Source organism: Octodon degus, unplaced genomic scaffold, assembly GCF_000260255.1.
Source record: "Octodon degus isolate 3935 unplaced genomic scaffold, OctDeg1.0 scaffold00250, whole genome shotgun sequence".
Lineage (NCBI taxonomy): Eukaryota > Metazoa > Chordata > Mammalia > Rodentia > Octodontidae > Octodon > Octodon degus.
In genome coordinates this window covers 1,504,895-1,528,601 of record NW_004524826.1, presented here as the reverse complement: position 1 = coordinate 1,528,601, position 23,707 = coordinate 1,504,895, and the positions used below count along the sequence as shown (strand labels likewise).

Here is a 23,707-nt window from a genome sequence, read left to right as displayed (position 1 = left end):
TGAGACCCTATAGACCCTGTCCTAAATACATAAAAATTTTAAAAATACTTTTTTTTTTTTGTATCAGGAATCAAACTCAGGACTTTGTGCTTGCCAGGCAGGCAATTTGCTACTGAGCTACATCCCTGGCCCCAACAATAAATTTGCTTTTTAACCCTGTATTGCTTGCATGATGATTGTGTTTAGAAAAGCACAGTCCTACAACACTGTATATTAAAATCCTACCACATTGCATACCACTTTTTAATTTTAAAAGAATTTGGAGTTACGATTTTTAATACTGAACATTTACTAAGAGACACGCATAAGCAGGTACATTACAAGTTTCAGTTCACTGCTTTCTGATTTATATACAGTAAGCTTTCTGATTTATGTACAGTTTTATGTATGTACATAAAACACAAAAACTGATTAAAATTCTAGATCTTTTTTTAAATTTCCACTTTGCATTCTCTTTTTCTTCTCTGTTTTAAAATAATCTTTTCAGGGGCTAGGGAGATGGCTCAGTAGAATAAGTCCTTGCCTGGCAAGCGCAAGGGTCTGAGTTCAATCCCTGGTTCCACAAAAAAAATAAAAAAATAAAAATAAATAAAATAATCTTTTCACTCCAAAAAATAAAAAAGCTGTGTTAACTACTCTATGTAGCACATATTCACCTGATTATTAGGAATTCTTAGCTTTTCTTTTTGTCATCTGTCAGTAAAAATAATAATTCATTTTTTCTTTTTGTTTTTTGTACTTCATAATGATCTAAGAAAAGGCTACTATGCTCTAAATCCTGTATAACAGATAAAAATTCTTGATGCTAGTTATCTGGGGTCTAAAGATGTAAAGATTTCCCAATTACTTTCAAAAACTTCAAACTATTAAAAAGCAAATACTGACAGTAAACGTATGTCCGGCTAAATTTGAATTAAAATGTTGATAAAACTGCATCTTCTTAAAGAAATACTGGTTTAGAAGGGAGGGAGAAAAAAGGATGCAAAAGTTTTACAAACTTTTCTCACTGCTCTTTTGGTAAGCCTAAATTGCTTCATTGAGTAAATAAGATATACTGACAAATTTTCCAGATCTTGTATATTATACACTAAAGAACTATCAGATTTTCAAAAACACATTTTAAATGCACAATTAAAATGTAAGTTTCTTGACATTAACATTTTTATGAGTTTAGCAAAACAATGTTAAAAGTTCACACCTAATCATATCCTCTAAAAATAACTGCAAAATTTAAATTATATTCATTATTTTTCTTGCATCAGTTATTCAAAATTTGGATCCTTACATCTTTGCAATCTTCTTTTGTGCAGCTAGTTTTGATACGTGTGTCAAACCACCGAACAGTCCCATCTTCACCACAGGACAGAAAAGTGTAAGGATCATTTGGTACTGTCATAATCTGCAGAAGAAAAAACAGAAGCGCAGGTAACCTGAAGGAATATTCAAACAGGTGGCTCTGAGACACACTGTTACCATTTCACAAAATAACTGGAGTAAAAGCAACAAAAATATGCCATTTTTCTTAGTTATGACTTATCCTACACTCTGATTCAAAAGACTACCATGTATATATCAGATATGCTACATATGACTCATTACTTGACAGTATAATATAATTTTACATAAACTTCTAATAATTTTATGAGCAACACCCTTATTTTCTTTTTAATTTACAAACATAAAAGAATATATAAAAATTTTCCAAAATAAAAATGAAGAATTTACAGATCAGTCATAATAGTTCACTGTGTCAAAACCAAGAAACTTACATTCATATAATTAGAACTCTCAAAGTAGAAAGGAGTAGGCAATAAATTTTAAAGATTTAAAATTTGTGAATTTAGTTCAACTTGTAATACTGCACTGTCAAGAAAAATAAACCTTTTTGCACAAAAAATTTAAATAAAATCATACCAAGATACACAAAAATGAAATTGTCCAAAACTTATTATAAAGAAAAAAAAATCATTAAAGCATATACATAAAAAATATTAGCTATGGAAGAACAAAATTAAATAGCATTTTATTCCACATTAGAAAGAAGAAAAAGGACCAAGTGTGTAAGAAACTAGACTAATTAAAGGACTGAAAGAAAAGAAGAAACTAGACTAATTAAAGGACTGAAAGAAAAGATCTGTCCTCTTTGAATTTTATACTTAGCAAACACACCTTTGAAAGCTAAAAGTAAGATTTTCTAGTTATATAAACTTGAAATATTTTAATACCTCCAGAAGTAGCATAAGGAAATAACAAAGAACATAATTCAAAAAGCAAGAGAAGTTGCAGTATGCCCCTGGATGAACAATAAAGAGCTCTCAATATGATAGTTATGCAGGACTATATAAAAGATATATTAGATGAACCCTTATTTAAAGGTCATTGAAGATTTCTATGAAACAGTACCAATCATATGTTGGGTTATACACGTAATTTTTTTCATATGTGTGTTGTGTATGTGTGTATAAAAGACAGGGAAGAAGTAACATAAAGTCAACAGAAAATGGAAATATACTTTTTAAAGTTTCTAATACTCGGAGAAGATATCACACGATGTCTTTTAAATAAATTGTAAGTCAAAGATACAGTATAAATCTTAGAACAAAAATTAAGATTAAGCAATATTCAGAGAATTAAATACTAATTAAAAATACTAAGTAAAACATAAGATAAATACTGGAACGGCAAATAAATGACCAGCACTTCTAACAGTTTGAGGACAGGATATCGCACAAAGTTCTAGTGTGTTGTGGACATGCATAATGACCATGACAGTTACTGGTGGCCAGGTGTCACTTGTGGGACTGAGCTACAGCTATTTCTTTGAAATCCACCCTGTAGATTCAGATGGAATCATGACCCATAGGGTGGAAAAGAAGTCCATTTATAGGGTGTGCTGATGAAAATATTCTACTGCTGAACACAAAGGAATAACTAAAAGACTACTATTGTATACCTCTTATACTCCTCTGTTTAATTGTTTGCCCTATTTGACGGGTTCTTTCCATTCTCATTCATGGGGCTGTAATCAATTTGCTCTCTCTCTAAGAACATTTAGTAGTCCCTGTAGGCTTGACTTTATCATCATGAAATTCTTTAGTTGTTCTTTGTCATGAAAATACTTCAATTCTCCATTATACTTGAAAAAGAGTTTTGCAGGGTATATCAGTCTGGGTTGGAATCTGTTTTCTTCAAGACTTGAAGTACTTTGCTCCATGCTCTTCTTGCCTTGATGGTTTATGAAGAGAAACCTGCCATTATTCTGATGGGTTTCCCTTTAAGTGTGATGTTTCTTTTCTTTAAGTGGCTTTTAGTATACTGTTCCTGTGCTGAATTTCTGGGATCTTGATTATTATATGTCTGGGTGTGGTTTTCATTGGGTTGATGTTATTTGGAGTTCTATATGCTTCAGTTACTTCACTGTCAGACTGTTGCCCCATATTGAAGTTTTCTGCTATTACTTCTGCCCTGATTTTTTTTATATCATTTGTATTGACTCCTTCTTTCTCATTGATGTCTATTAGTCTCACATTGTTCATCTTTGTGTCGTCTTACAGATGTTGAATTATTTTTTCCTGCATCCTAGTTGTTTTTAAGAGATCTTTTCCTAGCTGCAATAGTGTCTTCAAGGTCTGAAAGTCTATTATCACTTTCATTCAAACAGTTTTGCCAGCTTGTGATTGAGGTTTTAATTTCCTGTTTATCACTTTGAATCTGTTTCATACATTCTATTTCTTTCCTATATTGCTTATTCAGGGGTTCCATCATTTTTATATTCTCCTCTATTTTTTTATCAACGTATTCTTTAGAAGCACTCAGTACTTCTTTGATTATAGTCATTACTACATTTTTTAGTTCCGAAATTATTTCTGATCTGATTTCTTCTATACCTTTCTGCAGTTGTTTCTTTACTTCCAACGCTATTATTTCAGAGGTATCAGGCATGTGATTACCAGTTTCCTCTATGCTAGTGTCTTCTGCAGTTGTACTGGGTGGACTTGGGGCCTGAGACTGCAGTTTGTTCCTTCTCTTTGTCATTTTGTATACCACTGTCTTCTGACCTTTGGTGTAGAGCTTAGATAGAGTTATTACCTTAGCACCAGGTTTGGATCTACGAAGTTCAGATTCCTCCAGGTGGGTGTTGCTTGGATCTGGCTGGGGTCTGGCTGCTGTGCTCCACTGCTTCCTGCTGCAGCCGTTGGAGTTGAATCCTTTGTGTCACTCTGGCAAGATGTTCTGCTCCTGAATCAGCTAGGTGGGTCTTGCCTCTAGCCTCTTTCCACCAGGGAATTCTGCTGAAGGGTTCCATGCCAGGCCTGCACTCTGGGTCTACTCAGGATCCGGGAGCCTCCAGCAGTCTCACTCACACACCAGGCCTGTGCTCCAGGTCACTTTAGGATCCACGGGCCCTGGGTCCTCTTACTCACATGCCGGTCCTGCCCTCTGGGTCTATTTAGGATCCAGCTGCCCGAGGCATCTCACTCACTCGCCGGGCCTGCGCTCTGGGTCTCCCTTATTTTCAAAACTATTCAAAACCTAATTTTTATGCTTTCTGTAGGTGAATTTATCATTTTATTATAGTTAACATTTTCTTCTCTGATGTTTAAAAAACTAAGATGCTGAAATGATTAAGCAAATAAACCAATCTCTCAAAAATAATCTTACATGGTGGTAACAGGTGCATAACAATATAAATGTATTTAATGTCACTGAAGTCTATACTAAAAATGGATATAATGGAAAATTTGATGTTACATAAATTTTAGCACAAAATTTTTAGTGCACATTTTTATTAGTACATGTTCCTAGTACAAAATGATTACATCTCTCATGTTAGTATCTATATCAAGTGACAGAGGTGGAGGGAGCAGGGACTCACAGAGGGCATTGTTAACACCTCTCCTCTCTCCCTGTCACTAGATAGAGACACTAACAACATTAGCTATCTAGCTTCCCAATAATGGAACATATGTTCCTATGTTTTAAACACTGTCTCCAGAGGAAAGTATCCAGACTCATTAATCATCAAGGAAAAAAATTAGTACTATACAAATGGCCAAAATGTAAAAGACTTAATATCAAGCATTGATGCCTATGTAGAACAACTGGAACAACCACACAGTCAATGAGAGTGCAAAATAGTACAATCACACAGAAAGCTATGTGACAATGGCTATCATGGATAGTGTGCCTTTCTTGTGACTCAGCAACTCCACTAAAACCCACACATGGGCACCTGAAGATGTGTACTAGAATGTTCATAGCAGCACCGTGCATATTAGCCAAATAATGGAAATAAACCAAATAACCAACAGCAGAATAGAAATGAAAACTCTGCCACAGCAGAGAATGTAGCTGCATGGTAAAGTGCTAATCTAATGAGCATACGGCTCTGGCTTCAATCCTTGCACCTCCCCCCCCACACACACACACACATACAGGATCTCCTTTGGAAAGTGTAATCTTTTCCTAAAACAAAATACTGTATCAGCAATAAGAATGAACAATCACTGCTCTCAAAACATAAAGCCACAAGCCTATTACGTGAAAGAAGCCAAAGAAACAAGAACACATACCCATAATATAATTTTCAAAAAGGCAAAATTACTCTTCACTACTTAAGAAACTATTTTACTAGAGGCAGACATGGAGGTACAGAATCTATACTGTCAACATTCTAGGAAGCTGAGATAGGAGGATCACAAGTTCAAGCCCAGCCTAACCAATTTAAAGACTTCGTAAGATCCTGCTTCAAAATTTAAACTATTTTTTTTTTTAAAAAAAAAAGGTCTTGAATGCTGTTAATTAAAGGAGAAAGAGACTTACTGATAGTTACCTTTAAATGATAGTAGAGGTATACAGGGGTCTGTTAGGGGTGTATTCTAAGAATATTGTTCTATAAGTGTATTTTGTCAAACACATCAAGTTGCACACATCCGATGTGAGCACTATTGTGTATCATACTTTCAAAAATTGACCTAGAAAACCTTTGTTTTCTATCATTGTGGTATAATGGTCCCTCAAAAAGTGTCAACATCTTGGGGTCGGGGAGATAGTTCAGTGGCTTAAGCGTCTGCCTGGCAAGTTGCAATGTCCTGAGTTCAATCCCTGGCACCAAAAAAAAAAAAAAAAAAAAAAAAAAGTCAGCATTTTATTATTAGTAACTGTGAACATGCAGTATTACACCTTCAGTTGCTAAAGAAACTATATATGTGTGATCAAGGATTTCAAGTGAGAAGAGCATCCTGAATCATACAAGTGGACCAACTAAAATTCTAAGAGTCTTTGTGAGTGAAAGAGGGAGGAAAGAGAAGATGAGATAATGGAAAAGGACAAAGACAGGAAAGGAGGAACAGCAGAGTGAAAAGGAGAGACAAAAGGATAGAGAAGAGAAAGGGAGAGGGGAGAAGGGATGGGAGAAGGGGAGGGGGAGGGAAAAGGGGCGAGGGAATAAGAGAGAGGGGAGGGAGAAGAGGGACCTGGATTCAAGTAATATATCTGCCCTCTAGGAACTGGAAAAGCAAACCAGAAGGGGCCCAGACCTGTCAACATTTGCATTTTAGCCCAGTAGTCTTTTGCTTCTATTGAACAATTCTGCCACCAATACAGAGTAAGATTTAGACAATGCAAGAAGAAACTTGGAAAAAGTATACCCAACACAGCTTAACCTTACTGTCTGTCTGAATATCAAGCATCTTAGGCATAACATGGAACAGGTATTTTTCATCAAGTGTTGATATGTTGAACTTTAAGTCCCTACAGAATATGATGAAAAAACATTTAAAAATTAGAATATATTTAAAACATAGGTATAAAGAATTACATAATTCTTTTTTTTTTTTTTGGTGGAACCAGGGAATGAACTCAGGCCCTTGCACTTGCCAGGGAAGCGCTTATTCCACTGAGCCATCTCCCTAGCCCAAATTAAGTAATTCTTATGTTTACACGTAAGTCCAAAAATCTGGCCATATGCAACCTTGAAGCAGGACAGTTCCACAACATTCCTTTTCCTGTCTCCTGCCTTTATTCACCACCCCCTTCTTTCTGAGCAATCATCTACCCGAGAGAGCACAGCGGCAGCTGGCATGTCATGGCAAGCAGCCCATATTCGGAGGATCAGAATGACAGGCACTCCAAGCATGAACCTACTATTACAGATTGCCATCCTCAGTGTTATTGTTATTGTTTAGATATTAATCAGATTTTAATCATTCTTGGCATCAAAGAACTTCTTTCATAAATTTCTGGTGGCAATCTATTATGTCAAAAAGAATTTGGTCCTGCTGTGTGATATTGTAACTGCATGGTATGCATGAAGACTAATTAAGGAGGAGCCTGGAAACTTAGCCAGATAAACTAGAGTCTGCATTTAGTCCCCCTGCTTGCCAGGAAATTTTCCACACAATTCCAAGTTCCTTCATTCCAACTTCAAACTCTGAATTAAGTATTAAACCTTTAAAAAGAAAAAAAGAAAAAGCATACCCAACACAAATGAGTACACATTTCTAGGAAAACAAGGCTTTAAACTATCTTATATCTGTGAAAAATGCCATTTTTCCCTTTTATCAACTGAACTATTATTTGTGAAATGGTTGTATTATTAAGAAATACTCTGACTTGCTGACTCAGTTCTGATGACTTTAGTACATACAAAGGTCACTTTTACTTTGTATACGATACATATTTTTAGTATTTGTAGTTTTCTTTATATACTACACTTAGAAAGTTTAAAATATGAGACAAAAATGGAAGTATCACACTGATATAGGGGAAATGGCAGACATCAGATATACTGAGTTCATGTTCTCCAAAACTGAAGAATAAATCCTAAGGAACAATACAGGTTAAAAGTAGGAAAATTTATTGAGGAAAAGGAATGGGGAATAGGAATGGGGAACAAGTTAATAGTCTCTGAGGGGCCAGCCAAATTGCTCAGAGGATTAAAGCGCTTGCAAGCAGGCACAGGGGCCAGTTCCCTGGGCCTGCCGTGCCAGCCCCACCCTTGGGGCGCGCTGAGACAGCAATCAAGACTGGGTGTGGTGGCGTGCACCTATAATCCCAGGTCTTGGGATGCTGTAAACAAGCGGATCACTATGAGTCCATTGTAGTAGTGAGACCCTGAACACCCTGTAGACCCTTCCCTAAAAAGGGAAGAATAGTTCCTGAGAAACAAGAGTGGTCCCAAATGTGTTGCCTACAAACCAAACTCTTGTGAGCACATTTTCCTATAGAAATTCATGTATACAAACTGGAATAATGTAACTCATGTACTTACTGAATTATTTAAAAATGAGCTTCATTCGTCACAGTTATAAAGTAAAATAATTATATTCCTAAGTGTAATTAGTGCTAATTATGATACCTTACACAAATATAGTGGATTGCTAACTCAAGGTCAACTTGTTACACCCAGCTGAATTGAGCTAGCCTGGTGCTGGGTGTGAAAAGCCCACCTGAGGACTGAGGGGTGCTGTCAGCAACAAGAGGCAGAACTGGAGAGGCTGTTAGGAAAGTTGTTTGAAGAGGCTGTTGGAGGCTCCTGGTTCTCTTGGGCTACCCTGCTGGAGGACCTAGCTGTGCTGGCTTTCCTGGTGAATTTGGCTGTTTTTGCTGGAGGAGATCAGGATCTCGTTATCACTGAGAATGGCTGTGGTTCCTTTTGGGGGAGCTCTGGTCCTCATCTTCAGCATCACCTCCTAGCTGCACAAGGGATGATAGTGCACTGCTCAGTATCTTGGAGAAGCTTGTCACATTGGCTTTCTAGATGGGAACTCAGCTTTCCTCATTGCCAGAGGAGCTTGGGACCTCACTGTTGCCAAGGATGGCTGTGGTACTTATCAGGAGGGCTCTGGTTCTTACCTTGAGTGTTGGTTCCTGGTTCCAGTTCAGATCCCTCAGCCTGCTAGCACAGATCCTTTATCCTGCTGGCATAAACTTTCTAGCTTCTACCACTGACCCATGGGCCTTCTCAGCACAGATCCATGAAACAGGCTTATATGAGACATTGTGATGGGCTCCAGGCCTCCAACTGGACTTGTGGGAGGCACTGTTATGAGCTCTAGGTCTTCAGCTGGACTTCTAGAGGACCTTAGGATCCAGGCCCTCAGCTGGATTCTTTGATCTTCAGTGTGTGGACAGATTACCTGCACTCTTTGTATATGATTCTCTGGGCGGTTCATTATAAACAATCTTATGTGTCCTGTATTGTACAGTTTCCCTTGCAAAAACTAAACCACCACAACAAATATATATCACTTAAGAACTCTTTCTGCAATGTAACCTTCCTCAACAAGATGGAGAAAAATATGTGACAGCAGTAGCACATCTGGAACAGCCAAATAAGGACCACTGGAAACAATACTCCTCCATAAATGCACTGAAACACTGGTTTTTGTTTACTCCATGGCAGCCCTAAAAACCACCAGCCCTGCATCTATAGTAGTTGTGAAAACCAGCACCTCACCAGCCAAGGGAAGTCAAAAGGCCCCACCTTCAAAAAGCTATCACAATGGAGACTTTTCTCAAAGTGAAAAAGCTCCATTCTAAAGAATTTACCATGCTATGATAATAGTCTACCCTAAGGATATATGTCAAAAATAATTAGCAATAAAGCCTGGCATGGTGGTGCATATCTGCTTTCCCAGCGCTGTGGAAGGCTAAGGCAGGAGGCTTTCAAGGTCAAGCCCAGCCTGGACAATTCAGCAACACCTTGTTTCAAAATTGTAAAAAAGAGTTGTAAATAGCACAGTATGCAGGCATTAGCTTAAATTTCTAGTACTGCCCTCCCAAATCAGCAGTAATGATTTAACATTAAGTCACTTAAAGCAACAACGTAAGTAAAATAAAACACGGAGCAAAAACCTTAAAGGCAAAAATGGGAGAACCAGTAGAGCTGGAAAATTTTAACAACTATAAAATATTTCTGGGGCTTCAAAAACTACAGGATGTGGTAAAGTTGTCCATGTGCCCAAGAAGGCCCTAGTACACCACCCCTAGGTAACCTGCAGACTTTGCACAAACAGGAGTGAGACCTAGGTCTGGACTGCTGCTCTGTGGGAAGGCAGACTCCTAAGGCCGTGGACTGACCCCCCTGGAAATCAAAGTCCAACACTGTATTTGAGTGTTAAGGCAGAGCTGTACGCTGGTGGGGCACTAGAGGAGTGTCCAGGCAAACAGAGCGCTCCCACAGACTGAAGACAGTCAAGGGAAGCTGTCAGTCACTAACTCATATGGGACTCACAATGTAGAGGCTTCAGTGTCCACAAATTTTATAGAACTAGTCTAGGAAACCCACCAGAGAATAACATCCTAGGAGAGAAACTAACATTGTTATCTGAAAAGTTTGTCTTAGCAAAAAATCACAAAGCATGCAAAGAAACAAAAGTATATTCCACACAGGGTGGAGTTTCAAAGGAAACTGCTGAGGAAATACAAAAACTGAACTAAAAGAATGCTTTAAATCAGCTATTCAAATGTGTTGTATTCAATCAGTCGGAGCCAAAAGAAACAACGAGAAGACTGGATTAATACAGCTGTAGAGGACTCAGCAGCTTTGTCCCTAGAGGTTCTAAGTGAGTCTCGAGCCGCTGAAACTTTTTATGTTTATTGAAGGCTAAAAAAAGGTTAAAAAAATGTTCATAACTAATTTGGTGTAAACAAGCTGCATTTACACCACCTTCTGGTATTTACCAAACTCTAAATTTACACACCACTAGTCCATAATGTCCCAGATAAAGGAACAAAGAACATACAGGGAGCCTCCAAAAATATGTTGTTTCCTATTTCCCAGCTTGCCAAAATTACAAGGGGCAAAACACTTACTCAGATTCTGTTCTTTATTCCTTGCTCCCTCAAAGTAGCAGGCTTCTGGCTCATATTACTAACGCAAAGTGCTGAGAGCTGATCAAAATTCATGTCTAAAGAAGTCAAGGAAAACATAAGAAAAATGTCTAGGGAGAGTGTTAAAAAGAGACATTGCTAAAAACAATTCAATTCTAGAGTTAAAAAATTTCATAATTAAAGCAATATTCACTGCTGGGGCTCAACAGCCTACTTAAAGTGGTAGAAAAACCAGTGAAGGTAAGTACTAGAAGTACTAGAGGTACCTTGCTGAAGCAAGGATACCCAGGCTGAGAAAAAGAAAGAAAAGTGACGAACATTGAGTGGAGATGCAGAAACATACCAACATATGCCAAAGAAGTGCTAGAGGAATACAGACCAAGAGGCAGAAAGTATTTCAAGAAATAATTGCTGAAACTTCTTAAATTTAAAATATAAATCTACACATGCAAAAACGTCAAAGAATAAATTAGGACAAATCAGATCTGCACAAATAATTATCAGAAGGCAGATGGACAACTGTGGAGGCAAGGGGGAAGCAGTCTTAGCCTTGAACAAAATAAGCCTAAACAGAATTAAAAATGGACTTCTCAAGAGAATTCAGGAAAAACAAAAGTGGCATGATAACAGTTAAAGAAAAATATTTCTAATTAATAAGAATTGTATATTCAATAAACAATCCTTCAAAAGTGAGGGAAAAATGAATTTCAAAATCCACATCACTAGCACACCTGAGCTACAAGAATTTTAAATGCAATACCTAAGGGTAAGCTAAAGGACATTATTAATTCAAAAGCATACAAAGAAATACTAGTAAAGCTAAAGCATACAAATATTTAAAAAGCACAAATGTTCTTGTTTCTATTTTCTTTTTCTGAATTAAATGATAACAAGAACCAGTAATAATAAATTATATTCATGTACTTAAAATGTAGAAAGATACAACTGGCATTAACAGGGGAAGAGGAAAAAAGATGCTATACCAAAATTTCTGTATTCTATGGAATTATCTTGTAGTTAACTTAAACAAAACTGTTACATATTAATTTAGAAATTATAATTCTGAAGTGACTTATGAAGAAAATAACTTTACAATAAAACAAACCTTACGAATTTCGGCCCTGACACTGAGGACATGTTGGCCTTGTGAAATAAGTTTGTAAGTATTTCCTCTTCTTTAATTTTAAAAAGAGCTTGAGAAGAACTGGCAGTGGCTCTTCTCTGAATGTGTCATAGACCTCAGTAGAAAAGCTATCAGCTCCTTGATTTTCCTCTGATGGGTCATTTTCTACAAAAATTCAACCTTACTTTGTAATTGGTCTGTTCCAATTTTCTATTTCTTCATGATTCCATCTTGATAGGCTGAATATATCTATTTCTTCTACATCAATTTGTAGGCATATAATCATTCATAGCATTCTCTTTTATGATCCTTGTATTTCTGTGGCATTAGATATAAGGTCTCTTCTTTCATTTATGACTGAGTTTTCTTTCTTTTTTAGATTATCTAAAGGTTTGTCATTGTATGCTTTCAAAGAACCAACTCTTAGTTCTGTTGATCTTTTATATTATTTTTTTTTCAAAATTTTATTGATAAACACCAATGAGACAGTTTCAATGTATTATTTTTCTAAGGTCCAGTTCATTTACTTTTATTAGGATTTGTTACTTCTTTCCCTCTGCCAGCTCTTAACTTTGTTCTTTCTGTAGTTCCTTGAGAAGTAACATCAGGTGTTTACATGAAGTAGTTTCTTCTTAATGTTGGCATTTAATCACTGTAAACTTCGCCTTAACAATTGCTTCCCCATAAGTTTTGATGTGCGTGTATTTCTATTTTCATTAGTCTCAGTATATTTTTAAAGTTTTCTTCTGAGATTTCCTCTTTGAAATTATAGGCCAGTAACACTAGCAATCACAAACACAAAAATCTTCAACAAAATGGTAACAAACAGAATTCAACAACAAATTAAAAGACTTGTACACCATAAACAGATGATATTTATTCTGGCAATACAAAGATAGCTCAACACTCACCTATGAGCAAATATGACATACGACAAGAAGAACAAAAGACACATCAAAAAAAAAAAAAAAAAAGACATCAACAGATATATAAAAAGCCTTTGACAAAATTCAACATCCTTTCATAATAAAAAGTCTCAAGGACTAGGTATAAAAAGAGTGTAGTACCTAATTTTTTAAAATACTATCCACACCTAATAGTAGACATATTCAGGGATCAAAATTGAAAACTTTTCCTTTAAGATTAGGAAAAAAAAAAAAAAAAAGGTGTTCCAGTCTTCCCACTTGCGTCCTAGACAAAGCATCAAGCAAGAAAAAGAAATCAAAATCAAAATGGAAGTAAAAATCTTTCTCTGTAGATGAAATATGCAGAAAATCCAATAGACTCCAGCAGAAAACTATGAAACCCAACAAAGGGATTTCATAAAAATGAAAGATTCATGGGGCCGGCCAAATAGCTCAGCAGATTAAAGCACCTGTAAGCAGGCACAAGGGCCGAGGGTTCCAATCCCCAGGCCTGCTATGCTGGCCCTGCCCCTGGGAGCGTGCTGAGATGGTGATTGAGACAGGGTATGGAGGCATGCACCTGTAATCACAGCTCTTGGGAGGCTGTAAACAGGCGGATCGCTATGAGTCCGATCTAGTAGTGAGACCCTGAACACCCTGTAGACCTCTCCCTAAAAATAAAAAAATTTTAAAAAAGAAAGATTCAAAATCAATATACACTAAAAAAAAAAGAGAAAAAAAATCAGTTGAAGCCAGGTGGGGTGGCATATGGCTATATAACCCTGGACCTTGAGAGGCTGGGAGGCTATGGCTGGAGGACTAAAAGTTTGACTCCTCCATTCTGAACAACTTAGCAAGACCTTGTTTCAGAAATTTTAAAAAGGGGTAGGACTCTAGCTCAGTGTGTAGGCCTTGAGTTCAAATGCCAGCAGGGAAAAAATGGTTAGTTTTTCTACAGTAGTATAAACAACAAATAATCTAAAACAGAAGAAAGCACCCCCATTTACAGTATCATCAAAAAGAATAAAATATTTAGAAAGAAATGTACACAGAGAGGTGAGTGACCTAATATAAACTATAAAACGCTGACAGGAGAAATTGAAAGGGACAAGAATAAAGAGCACTTTTCGATGACATAGAAGAATCAATATTGTCAAAATGACCATACTGGACTGGGGAGATAGCTCAGTGGTCCAAGCCCCTGCCTGGCAACTGCAAGGACCTGGGTTTCATCCCAGGTACTGCATACCATGCCAGGCCCAGAACCCCGGGGGTGCCGTGCCAGCCTTGAAACTGGGCATGGTGGTACACGCCTGTAATCCCAGTGCCGGAAAGGCTAAGACAGGAGAATCTGTCTCAAATAAATAAATAAATTTTAAAATTTAAATAAAAACAAAAATGGCCACTCTACCCAAATGATTATACACACTACATACAGTATTTATCAAAATTACAATGGTCCTGCCGGCCCCGCCCCTGAGATGGCCAATTGAGACTATGCATGATGGTATGCACTTGTAATCTCAGTGCTTGGGAGGCTAAAAACAAGAGAACCACTACAAGTCTAGTCTACATAGTGAGACCCTATAGACCCTGTTCTACATACAGAAAAAAAAAATTACAATGGTATTTTTCAAAGAAATAGAAAAAAACTCCTAAAAAGTCATATGGAACCACAGAAGACCCCTAATAACTAAAGTAATTTTGATCAAGAAAATTAAAGATCAAGGGCCAGGGTAGTTCAGTGCCTGCCTGGCAAACGCAAAGTCCTAAGTTTCATTCCCAGATTCCCTCTCCCCCGACCAAAAAAAAAAAGATGAAAGCATTTAAATTTCCTGACTTCTAGTTTAAGCTATGATAACCAAAACATTCTGGTAGTAACATAAAAACAGAGCAACAAAAACATAAAACCTGTAAATAAATCCATGCATATGCAGTCAACATGTAGTACATGTAGTCTGTAATGTGTAACAGAAGTGGAAGAATTCACAATCAGTCAAGGATAGTCTCTTCAATGAATGAAGAAAATGGGTGCTGACACACAGAAAAATGAAATTAGATCCTATATCACATACAAGAATGTAGGTTAAATAATTTTTATTTTAATTTTTCCAGTTTTTATTAGTACATGCAGTATCTAATGATTACATTCACCATAGGGAATTGGGACACGCACATAACACATCTTAATTGTTTTTCTTCACCTTCTTTCCTCCTTTCTCTTGTGGATTAAATATTTAAATGTAAGACCTGAAACCATAAAACTCCTAGAATAAAACAGAAGCAAACCTCCATAACAATGCTTTCAGTAATGATTTTTTAGGTAAAACACCCAGAACGTGGGCAGCAAAAGTAGACAAATATGAATTACGTCAAACTAAAGTTTCTGCACAGCAAACAAATCAACAAAATGAAAAAGCAACTGATGTAACAGGAAAAAGTATTTGTAAGCAATATATCAGTAATGGGTTAATGTCCAAAATACATAAGAAATTCACATAACTCAATAACATACAAGAAATTAATCTCATTAAAAATAGGCAAAGGGCCTAAATAGTATAATCCCTAAAAAGGGCCAAAAATGTTACAAAGATGATCAACAGATATATGAAAAGGGGCTCAGAACTGCAAATCCCTATCACCTCACACCTGACATGATAACTATTGCTAAATGATGAGAAATGAGTATTTGTGAAGAGTTAGAGAAACTCTTATGCATTGTTGATAGGAATCTAAATTGTATAGGCATTACAGAAAATAGGATCTTCAAAAGGAAAATCAGAGGAAATGGCAATCACATTTCAGGGTATATATCTAGGAAATATACTCACTTATCTCAAAGAAATATGCACTGCCCTATGTACATCTCAGCAATACTCACAATAGCCATCAGACAGAAATACCCTGTCTACTAATGGATGCTGGAGGAACAAAATGTGGTTTGTGCCTCTGTGTACATGAACAAACGTAAATAACAGGATATTATTCACTCAAAAAAAAAAAAAAAGCAATCCTATCATTTTAACATCACTGATGAGTATGGGAAACACAGCTAAATAAAGTGACATACAGACAACTTCATATTTGTATCAAAAATAAAATACTTAAAAATTAATTTAATCATGGAGGCAAGAGAATTATACATGGAAAACCATTACTGAAAGAAAGTTTAGGGGGCCTGCCCCTTAGCTCAGTTCTTTAAGTGGATGCTTCAACAAAGCAGTCAGGCTCAGGTTGCTGTGGTTTGATCCCCACAACTCAAGCCAGCCAAACCTGCCCTGAAGGCATTTGGAAACTGTCCCCCTCCCCCGCGCCAAAAAAAAAATCCTTCTGCCATTTTTAGGAGCTGGGGAGATGGCGCAGTAGAATACGCACTTTCCTGGCAAGTGCGAAGAGTCTGAGTTCAATCCCCGGTTCTGTCAAGAAAAATAGATAAAAGAAGAAGAAAAAAAAAAGAAATTTTAAAAAGACAAGAGGAAAATTCCATGTTCCATGGAACAGAAAACTCGCTATTATTAAAATGTCCATGCCTCACAAAGTGATATACAGATCTTATGTAACCTCTATCAAAATCCCAACAGCATTGTTTGCAGATATAGAAAAAAACCTTAACATTTATATGGAATCACTAAGAGCTTCAAATAGCTACCATAATCCTAAAAAATAACAATAATTAACAATAACTATAACCATCACACTTCTTGATGTCGAAGGAGGCCAGTCTGGCAATTAACCAAGACTTTATCTTAAAATAAGAAGGCTGGACTTAGCTCAGTGTTATAATGCTTGGCTACCATGTACAATACCCTGGGCTCAACAATCAGTACTGCCAAAACAAATCACATCAGACATTGACCAATAGATCAGATTAATGAATCTAGAAATAACCTCTCACGTATATATTCAAATTATCTTTGACAAAATCACCGAGAATATACCGTGCAAAAGAACAGTTTTTTCAACAAATATTACTTGTGGGAAAAGTGGATTTCCATATGTAAAAGAATCAAGCTTCACTCTTACATATATAAAAACAATAAACTTAAAATGCATTAAAGATCTAACCACATTCTGAATAAAATAGAGGATAACAATCGTCTTAAACTCATACCGCCTCACTGAATTCAGCTCAGGATTGAAGATTAGCAATATCCAACAAAATCCTGACTTCAGTCTACCACACTAGTGTTCCTTGTGATATGAAAATCTGATAAATGCTACAATCTAGATATGATTTGAGTGTGTTCCCTAAGGCTTTGTATGTTGAAAATTTTGCTCAACTACAAATCCATCTTATATATCTTGTATTTTATTTCTTAACTTGATCCACAAGTCTATTGAGATAAATTTTCTCAAGTCCTTTTCTAAAATCTAGCTTGTCAATAATTTCTCTGCATGAATGCACACATGCATACACATTTATACAAAAGATACACATTTGCTTACATCTAATACACAGAATCGTAATGTTGTACCTCATAGGTAGTTCCATAATGGCACGTAAATTGGCATTGTCTGTTGGTTTCCGCATCTTGCTCAACATTAGTATAAAATATAACTCCATCTCCAGAACAGGATACAATCTGTTTATCATTCGTGCATGGTAAGAACTTTGCACTAAATATATTTGCTCTGTGACCTGAACGAATTGTTGTCAAAACCTAAAACATAAAGAGAAAGTAGTCCATGGTAATTTATTATTACTAGGAAGAAATATCTGCATTTAATACACTTATAGCCAGTCATAAATTTTCCTTAATAAGCCTCATTTCAACAAAAGACTACAGTATCATTCAATTCCAAATTACTGCAATTAGGGAAAAATCCAAGCTTCACATATTTTCCTTTTGTTCCCTCTGAAATGAGAAGACTAAATACCATTAACTGAAATAATGCCATGAAAACCAAATGTGGATGTTTCTACCTATTTGGTTTTTTTTCACTCACTCATAAAATATTAGTAAATAAGAAAGAACTATTTGGACAGAGTTTTTACTATGGTTGTTTGTATCTAGATGTCTCCCCACAAAGCTTGATGTAGTCACGGGGGTGAGCTTTTCAGAGGTGGCTGAATCTAGAGTTTGTGACTGATTTGATGGTCCAATGTGGGAATTATGGCCCTGTACTCACTATGTAGCCCAGGATGGGGTCAAAATTGTGATCTTCCTGCCTCAGCCCCCCAAGCACTGAGATTGTAAGTATTACCACATCTGCACTGCCTTTCTTTTTAGAAGTTATGTATCTCAGGTACTTTGCTAGAATAATAGAAAGCTACCACAAATGTAAAGCTCTGTGTAATAAACACAGAATCTAGCTTGGTATGGTGGCATACACCTGTAATTCTAACACTTACGAGGCTGAGTCAGGAGGATCGCCATGAGTTTGAGGCCAGTTTGGGCTACATAAGCAAGTTTAAGGCCAGCCTGCACTACACTGTGAGACACTCTCAAAAATAACAATAACAATAATGGGCTGGGGAGATGGCTCAGGAGAATAAGCGCTTCCCCGGCAAGAGCAAGAGTCTGAGTTCAATCCCCGGTTCTGCAAAAAAAAAAAAAACAATGAAAGAAGCACAGAAGCCTGGAATGATGGTATAGTTAAGTTCTGGAACAAGTGTCTAACAAACAAAAAGTCCTATGTTCAATCTTCTCCAATGTAATCATTCCATCAATCAAGTTTAAAGCGGTGATTTTTAAAATTAGTAGAAAGGATGCCGATTTTAAAAATCACTGCTTTAAACTAGGCATGAGATGGATGCCTATATCCCAGCCTGAGCAACCTGGTGTATTAGTGCTTACAAAAGCTTACAGGCCTGTGGCAGTCAAAGGACTGCACATGCTCTGAATCAGACTTAATGCAAGACACAGAAATTTACAAGCATGGCCTACAATGGCGGCCTGCAGAGTGCAAAACATCTATCCTTGTACTAGAGATCTAAAAAATCCTGCCCAAGGTTTAGAGACCAGAAGGCCTGGAGCCCATGACAATGTCACATACAAGTCCACCTCAGACAACCAAAGGACCCACAAGGGAAGACCAAGGGCTCTGCCCTGTAAGAGCAAAGGGTCAGCACCAGAAGGTGACGAGTTTTCACCCGCTGGTGTTAGAAGCCAGGAGACCGCAGACCACGCCCAAGGCCCTCAGGGTAAAGACCTGAGCTCCTCAAAGAGAACAGCAGCCATCCTTGCCAATGGTGAGGGCAGGAGCACCTCCGGAATGGCCAAAGCTCGTCTGGAGAAAATGAGCTGACGTTCTTCCCATACGCTGCTCAGGCAAAAAATCCTCCTTAAAATGGGTCTTCCATGCCCAGAAACACACTGACTCAATTCAGCTAGGCGTGCCCTACTTAAATTGACCACCATCCCTAGTGAGACCCTGTCACAAAAAGGGGGCTGGGGGTGGGTATAGCTCAATTCAACGGCCCTGGGCTCAAAACCAATCAATTACAAAAACTAACTTAGTGAATAATCATTAATTAATATGAAAATTGACAGAGGAAAGACTTCTAAAAGGAAATAATTCCTTCAAGGTCTCAACATATATACCACCCCACAGTCTGGATTATGATTCTGACTAACATGAATCATAATACCACCTGTGAGGAACTATTCTCAAAAATGTTTGATATTGGTCTACTCAGAGAAAAAGCAAACAGACAAATTCAGATTGAGACATACTATGAAACAACTAGCTGACATGTCAATGTCATGGAATATAAAGAAAAATTAATGTGAAATCATTATGTAAGATAGCTATCAGGGTACTGAACTCTGTCAGTACAGATGGTTTTGCTGAGCAGCTAACTATATATGTCTCTCATATAGCCATTAATTTCTTAGTCAAACAAGCCTTTGTTTTGCACGTTTATCACCATATTCAGCAGTTATCACTCTGTGGCTTTACTCTGTTTAACAGTTTTACATACAGCTTTATTAGTAAAAGCAGAAGCCTCACTACTTCAGTAGCGACTATAAACTGAAAAGGATTCCTTTATTAATTTGAGAATTAGTAATACAAGGTACTTTTGAATAAATCTCTTGATTTTAAGATGTCCCTGTCTAAACTTACTTCCCCCTTATAGTATTCCCCATCTCAATGGCATCCACATCCAATACAGATGACCAAGAAAAAAAAAAAAAAAAAAATGAAGGAATCAATCTTTACTTTCTTGTCCTTGTCCACTATATCAAATCCAGCAGCAAATGCCAAAATACATCTCAAACCACATCTCACACATTCCAACACTCTTATCATTGTCTCAGCCATCATCCTTCTAACCAGGATTACTTCAGTGATCAAACTCTACTCTCTAAATGCAGCCAGAGCAATCTTCTAAAAATATAAATTGTATCACCTGCATGCTCAAAATCTTCCTGACTGCCCATTTCAAAAAATGCTAAAATGTAAAGTCCAATAAAACATTCTCTAAATTCAGTCTAGCATTTTAACTTCATTACACACTATTCGCCCCAAATGTATTCATACAGAACTTGGAATTGTTGGAAGAATGAGTCCTCATGTGTATATAGGTAAGTATTTACTGCCTTGAGTCTCCGAAGGGACTTGGAATTATGTTTCTGAAAAATGCTGCAACTGCTGAGACTTTGGAAAAGGTATTACCACATTTCTAGCTTTCCATGTAAAAGTTGTATTAGATGGAACGGTACATTTGCTTTATATTTGGAGATTACATACAACTCAAGGAGATATGTTCGCATGTAAAGCTGGGGGGGTGTGACTACTAATTCTGATATCTGATTAAGAAATGCCAAGCAGATTGGAATATGCTCCTGGGTGTGCCTAGATGGGTCATGGGGGCATGGCCTTGGGGACTGTATATGGTCTGTCATTCAGTCCTCTCCAGTGCTGTTTCCATGCTCTGCTCTCTGATCCCCATCATCGAAGGTGCTTTTTAGTTCTACCATGCTCTTCTGCCATGATGGTTTCATATTGTACTATGTACAAACTGTGATTTAAGTTAAATCTTTCCTTCTATAAGCTGTGAGCGACAGGTACTGTATCCAGCAAAGGAAAACTTATTAATACAATACCGATCAGGATCGATTAAGATCACTAACTGAAAAAGACAAACCCTTGTTATAATTGTAATGTTTACCACTACAATCTGATGAATCATTTCTCAAACTGGAAACAAGGGAGAGTATTTTTTATTTTTTAGAATGTATGTATTCTATTTGAACCATGCAAAGTTAGAATCATTTCTTTAAAAAAAAAAAAAGGAAACACAAGATCTTTTAAAAATTATTCCTGGCCCAGGTCCAGTAAGTGTGTGGGAGAGCTTCCTGCTACCCTGTGCCGGCGGGACCAAATAACGGTCGCAGCCCAGGCGCAGCGTGGGCAAGACCCTCTCCCACCCCCTTGGGACGCCCCCTACCACTGCGCAGCACCTCCCCCAACCTGCCTGCTGAGTAGGAATTTCTGCCACTTTCTGAGAACCCCCAGACCCAGTCCTAACCCAGACCCAGTGAATGTGTGGGAGAGCTTCCTCTCCCCACTACTTTACCTTGCCCCCTCCAGGCACAGCTCAGGCCTGGCATACATGCCTAGGGTGTAACCTTGCAGCTGCAATGCCTGCAGAGAGTGTAGACAACAGAACCACCCAGCTAGTCCAGGAGCAGAACATCTTGCCACAGGGGCACGACAGGTTTACCCTCAGGGGCAGTAGCGGGAAGGAGCTGAGCACAGCAGCCAGACCCAAGCCAGGCACAGCTGGATAAATCCAAACTTTGTAGAGCTGAACATGAACTTCAGTACGTGCGAAGGTTATAACTACAACAAAGATCTACAACAAAGGTCAGAAGACAGTGCTCCACAAAATGACGAGAAGGAACAAAATGCAACCTCAGAACCCAAGCCCACCCGTAACAAGTGCAGAGGACACTAACACAGAACAAATTGGGAATCACACAGCTGAAAGCAATGAATCAACGGCTTCTGAAATAAAGAAACAGCTGCAGAAAGGTATAGAGGAACTCAGATTGGAAATAAAAAAGGAAATCCCTGAATTAATAACATCTGCAGTAAAGAATCAAATGCAGAAACATATAGAGGAAACACAGTGCCCACCCAGAACAAGTGCGGAGGACACTAGAACAGCTCAAATGCATGAATTAATAGCGTCGATAGTAAATAAGCAACAGCAGAAAGATATAGAGGAAATCGGAGCACAATTCTTTACTGAAATAAAAAAAAAGAACTCTCAGAACTCATAGCATCTGAAGTAAAGAAGCAACTACAGAAACATAGGCTGGAAACCCAATCTGGAAAAACACTGCAGTAAAAGAATTTATAACTGTTTCTAAAAAAGATATTGATAAAAAAAAATAGAGATTAGAAAAATGACGGATTCCTTGAATGAGCAATACAGAAAAGAAACAGCATGAAGCAGAGTCAAAGAGATATAGAGGAAATTAAAATCTCAATCACAAGCTTGCAAAACCATTGAAGTGAATGTGAAGACAGTTTCAGATCTTGAAGATGCTGGTGCAGCTACTGCAAAGGTAAGAAAGGATCTCTTAAAAACAACAAGGATGCAGGAAAGAATAATCCATCACCTGCAAGATGATGCAAAGATGAATAACATGAGACTAATAGGCATCAATGAAAAAGAAGGAATCAATACAAATGACATTAAAAAATATGGGCAGAAGTAATTGCAGAAAACTTCCCAAATATGAGGAAACAATCTGACATTCAGGTAACTGAAGCATACAAAGCGCCAAGGAACCACAACCCAATGAAAAACACACCGAGACATATAACAGTCAAGATCCCACAAATTCAGCACAAGAATAATCTAGTGAAAGCCGCTAGAGAAAAGAAGCAGATCACATTCAAAGGTAAACCAATCAGAATTACAGCTGACTTCTCTTCACAAACCATGCAGGCAAGAAGAGCATGGAGCAGAGTACTTCAGGTTCTCTATGAAAAAAATTCCAGCCAAGACTACGATACCCTGCAAAACTCTCTTTCAAGTTTGATGGAGAAGTGAAATACTTCCATGACAAAGAACAGCTAAACAATTTCGCAATGACAAAGCCAACCTTATAAAGGGTACTGAAAGATGTTCTAGAGAGGGAGCAAAACGATCAGAACTCCACGAATGAGATCAGAAGCAACCAACTAAATAGGGCAAGCAATTAAACACAGGGGAAAAAGGAGTAAACGATAACAGGTAAATAACACGGCAACCGTAAGTCAATACATCTCAATTCTAACCATCAATGTAAATGGACTCAATTCACCAATTAAGAGAAATAGACTGGCACAGTGGATTAGGAAACAAAATCCAATACTATGCTGTATACAAGAAACACATTTAACTCATAAAGACATTCAAAGGCTGAAAGTCAAAGGATGAAACACAATACTAAATGTCCCAGCACTTCAGAAAAAAGCAGGGGTACCAATCCTATTCTCATTCGGTCTCAACTTCAAACCAACAATGACCAAGTGAAATAAAGAAGGCCACTATATACTGGTTAGGAGAAAAATTCAAGAGGAAGAGGTAACACTCATAAATATGTATGGACCAAACACGGGACCACCCAACTATATAAAGCAAATATTAATGCACATGAAAAATCTGATATCCAATACCACAATTTTAGCAGGAGGCCTTAATATACCCTTATCTCCAAAAGATAGGTCAACTTGACAAAAAACTTAGCAAACAAATAACAGAACTGAACCAGAGTTTGAAACAAAAGGACTTGGTGGACATATACAGAGTGTTTCACCCAAACACAGCTGAATACACATTTTTCTCAACTGCACATGCGTCATTTTCTAAAATAGACCACATACTGGTCCATAGGTCATG

General features: G+C 37.4%; 1 protein-coding gene across 9 annotated transcripts in view; it reads right to left on the bottom strand.

The window, feature by feature from the left end:
- Positions 1–23,707, bottom strand: part of Dcaf6 (DDB1 and CUL4 associated factor 6) — a 169,501-nt gene that overhangs the window by 87,007 nt on the left and 58,787 nt on the right. For all 9 annotated transcript variants that reach the window (XM_023706302.1, XM_023706303.1, XM_023706304.1 and 6 more), the window contains exons 4-5: positions 17,340–17,525; positions 1,286–1,399 (exon numbers count right to left, since the gene is read on the bottom strand). In XM_023706302.1, coding sequence (XP_023562070.1) covers positions 1,286–1,399; positions 17,340–17,525 — 300 coding nt within the window. The remainder of the gene's footprint in view (positions 1–1,285; positions 1,400–17,339; positions 17,526–23,707) is intronic.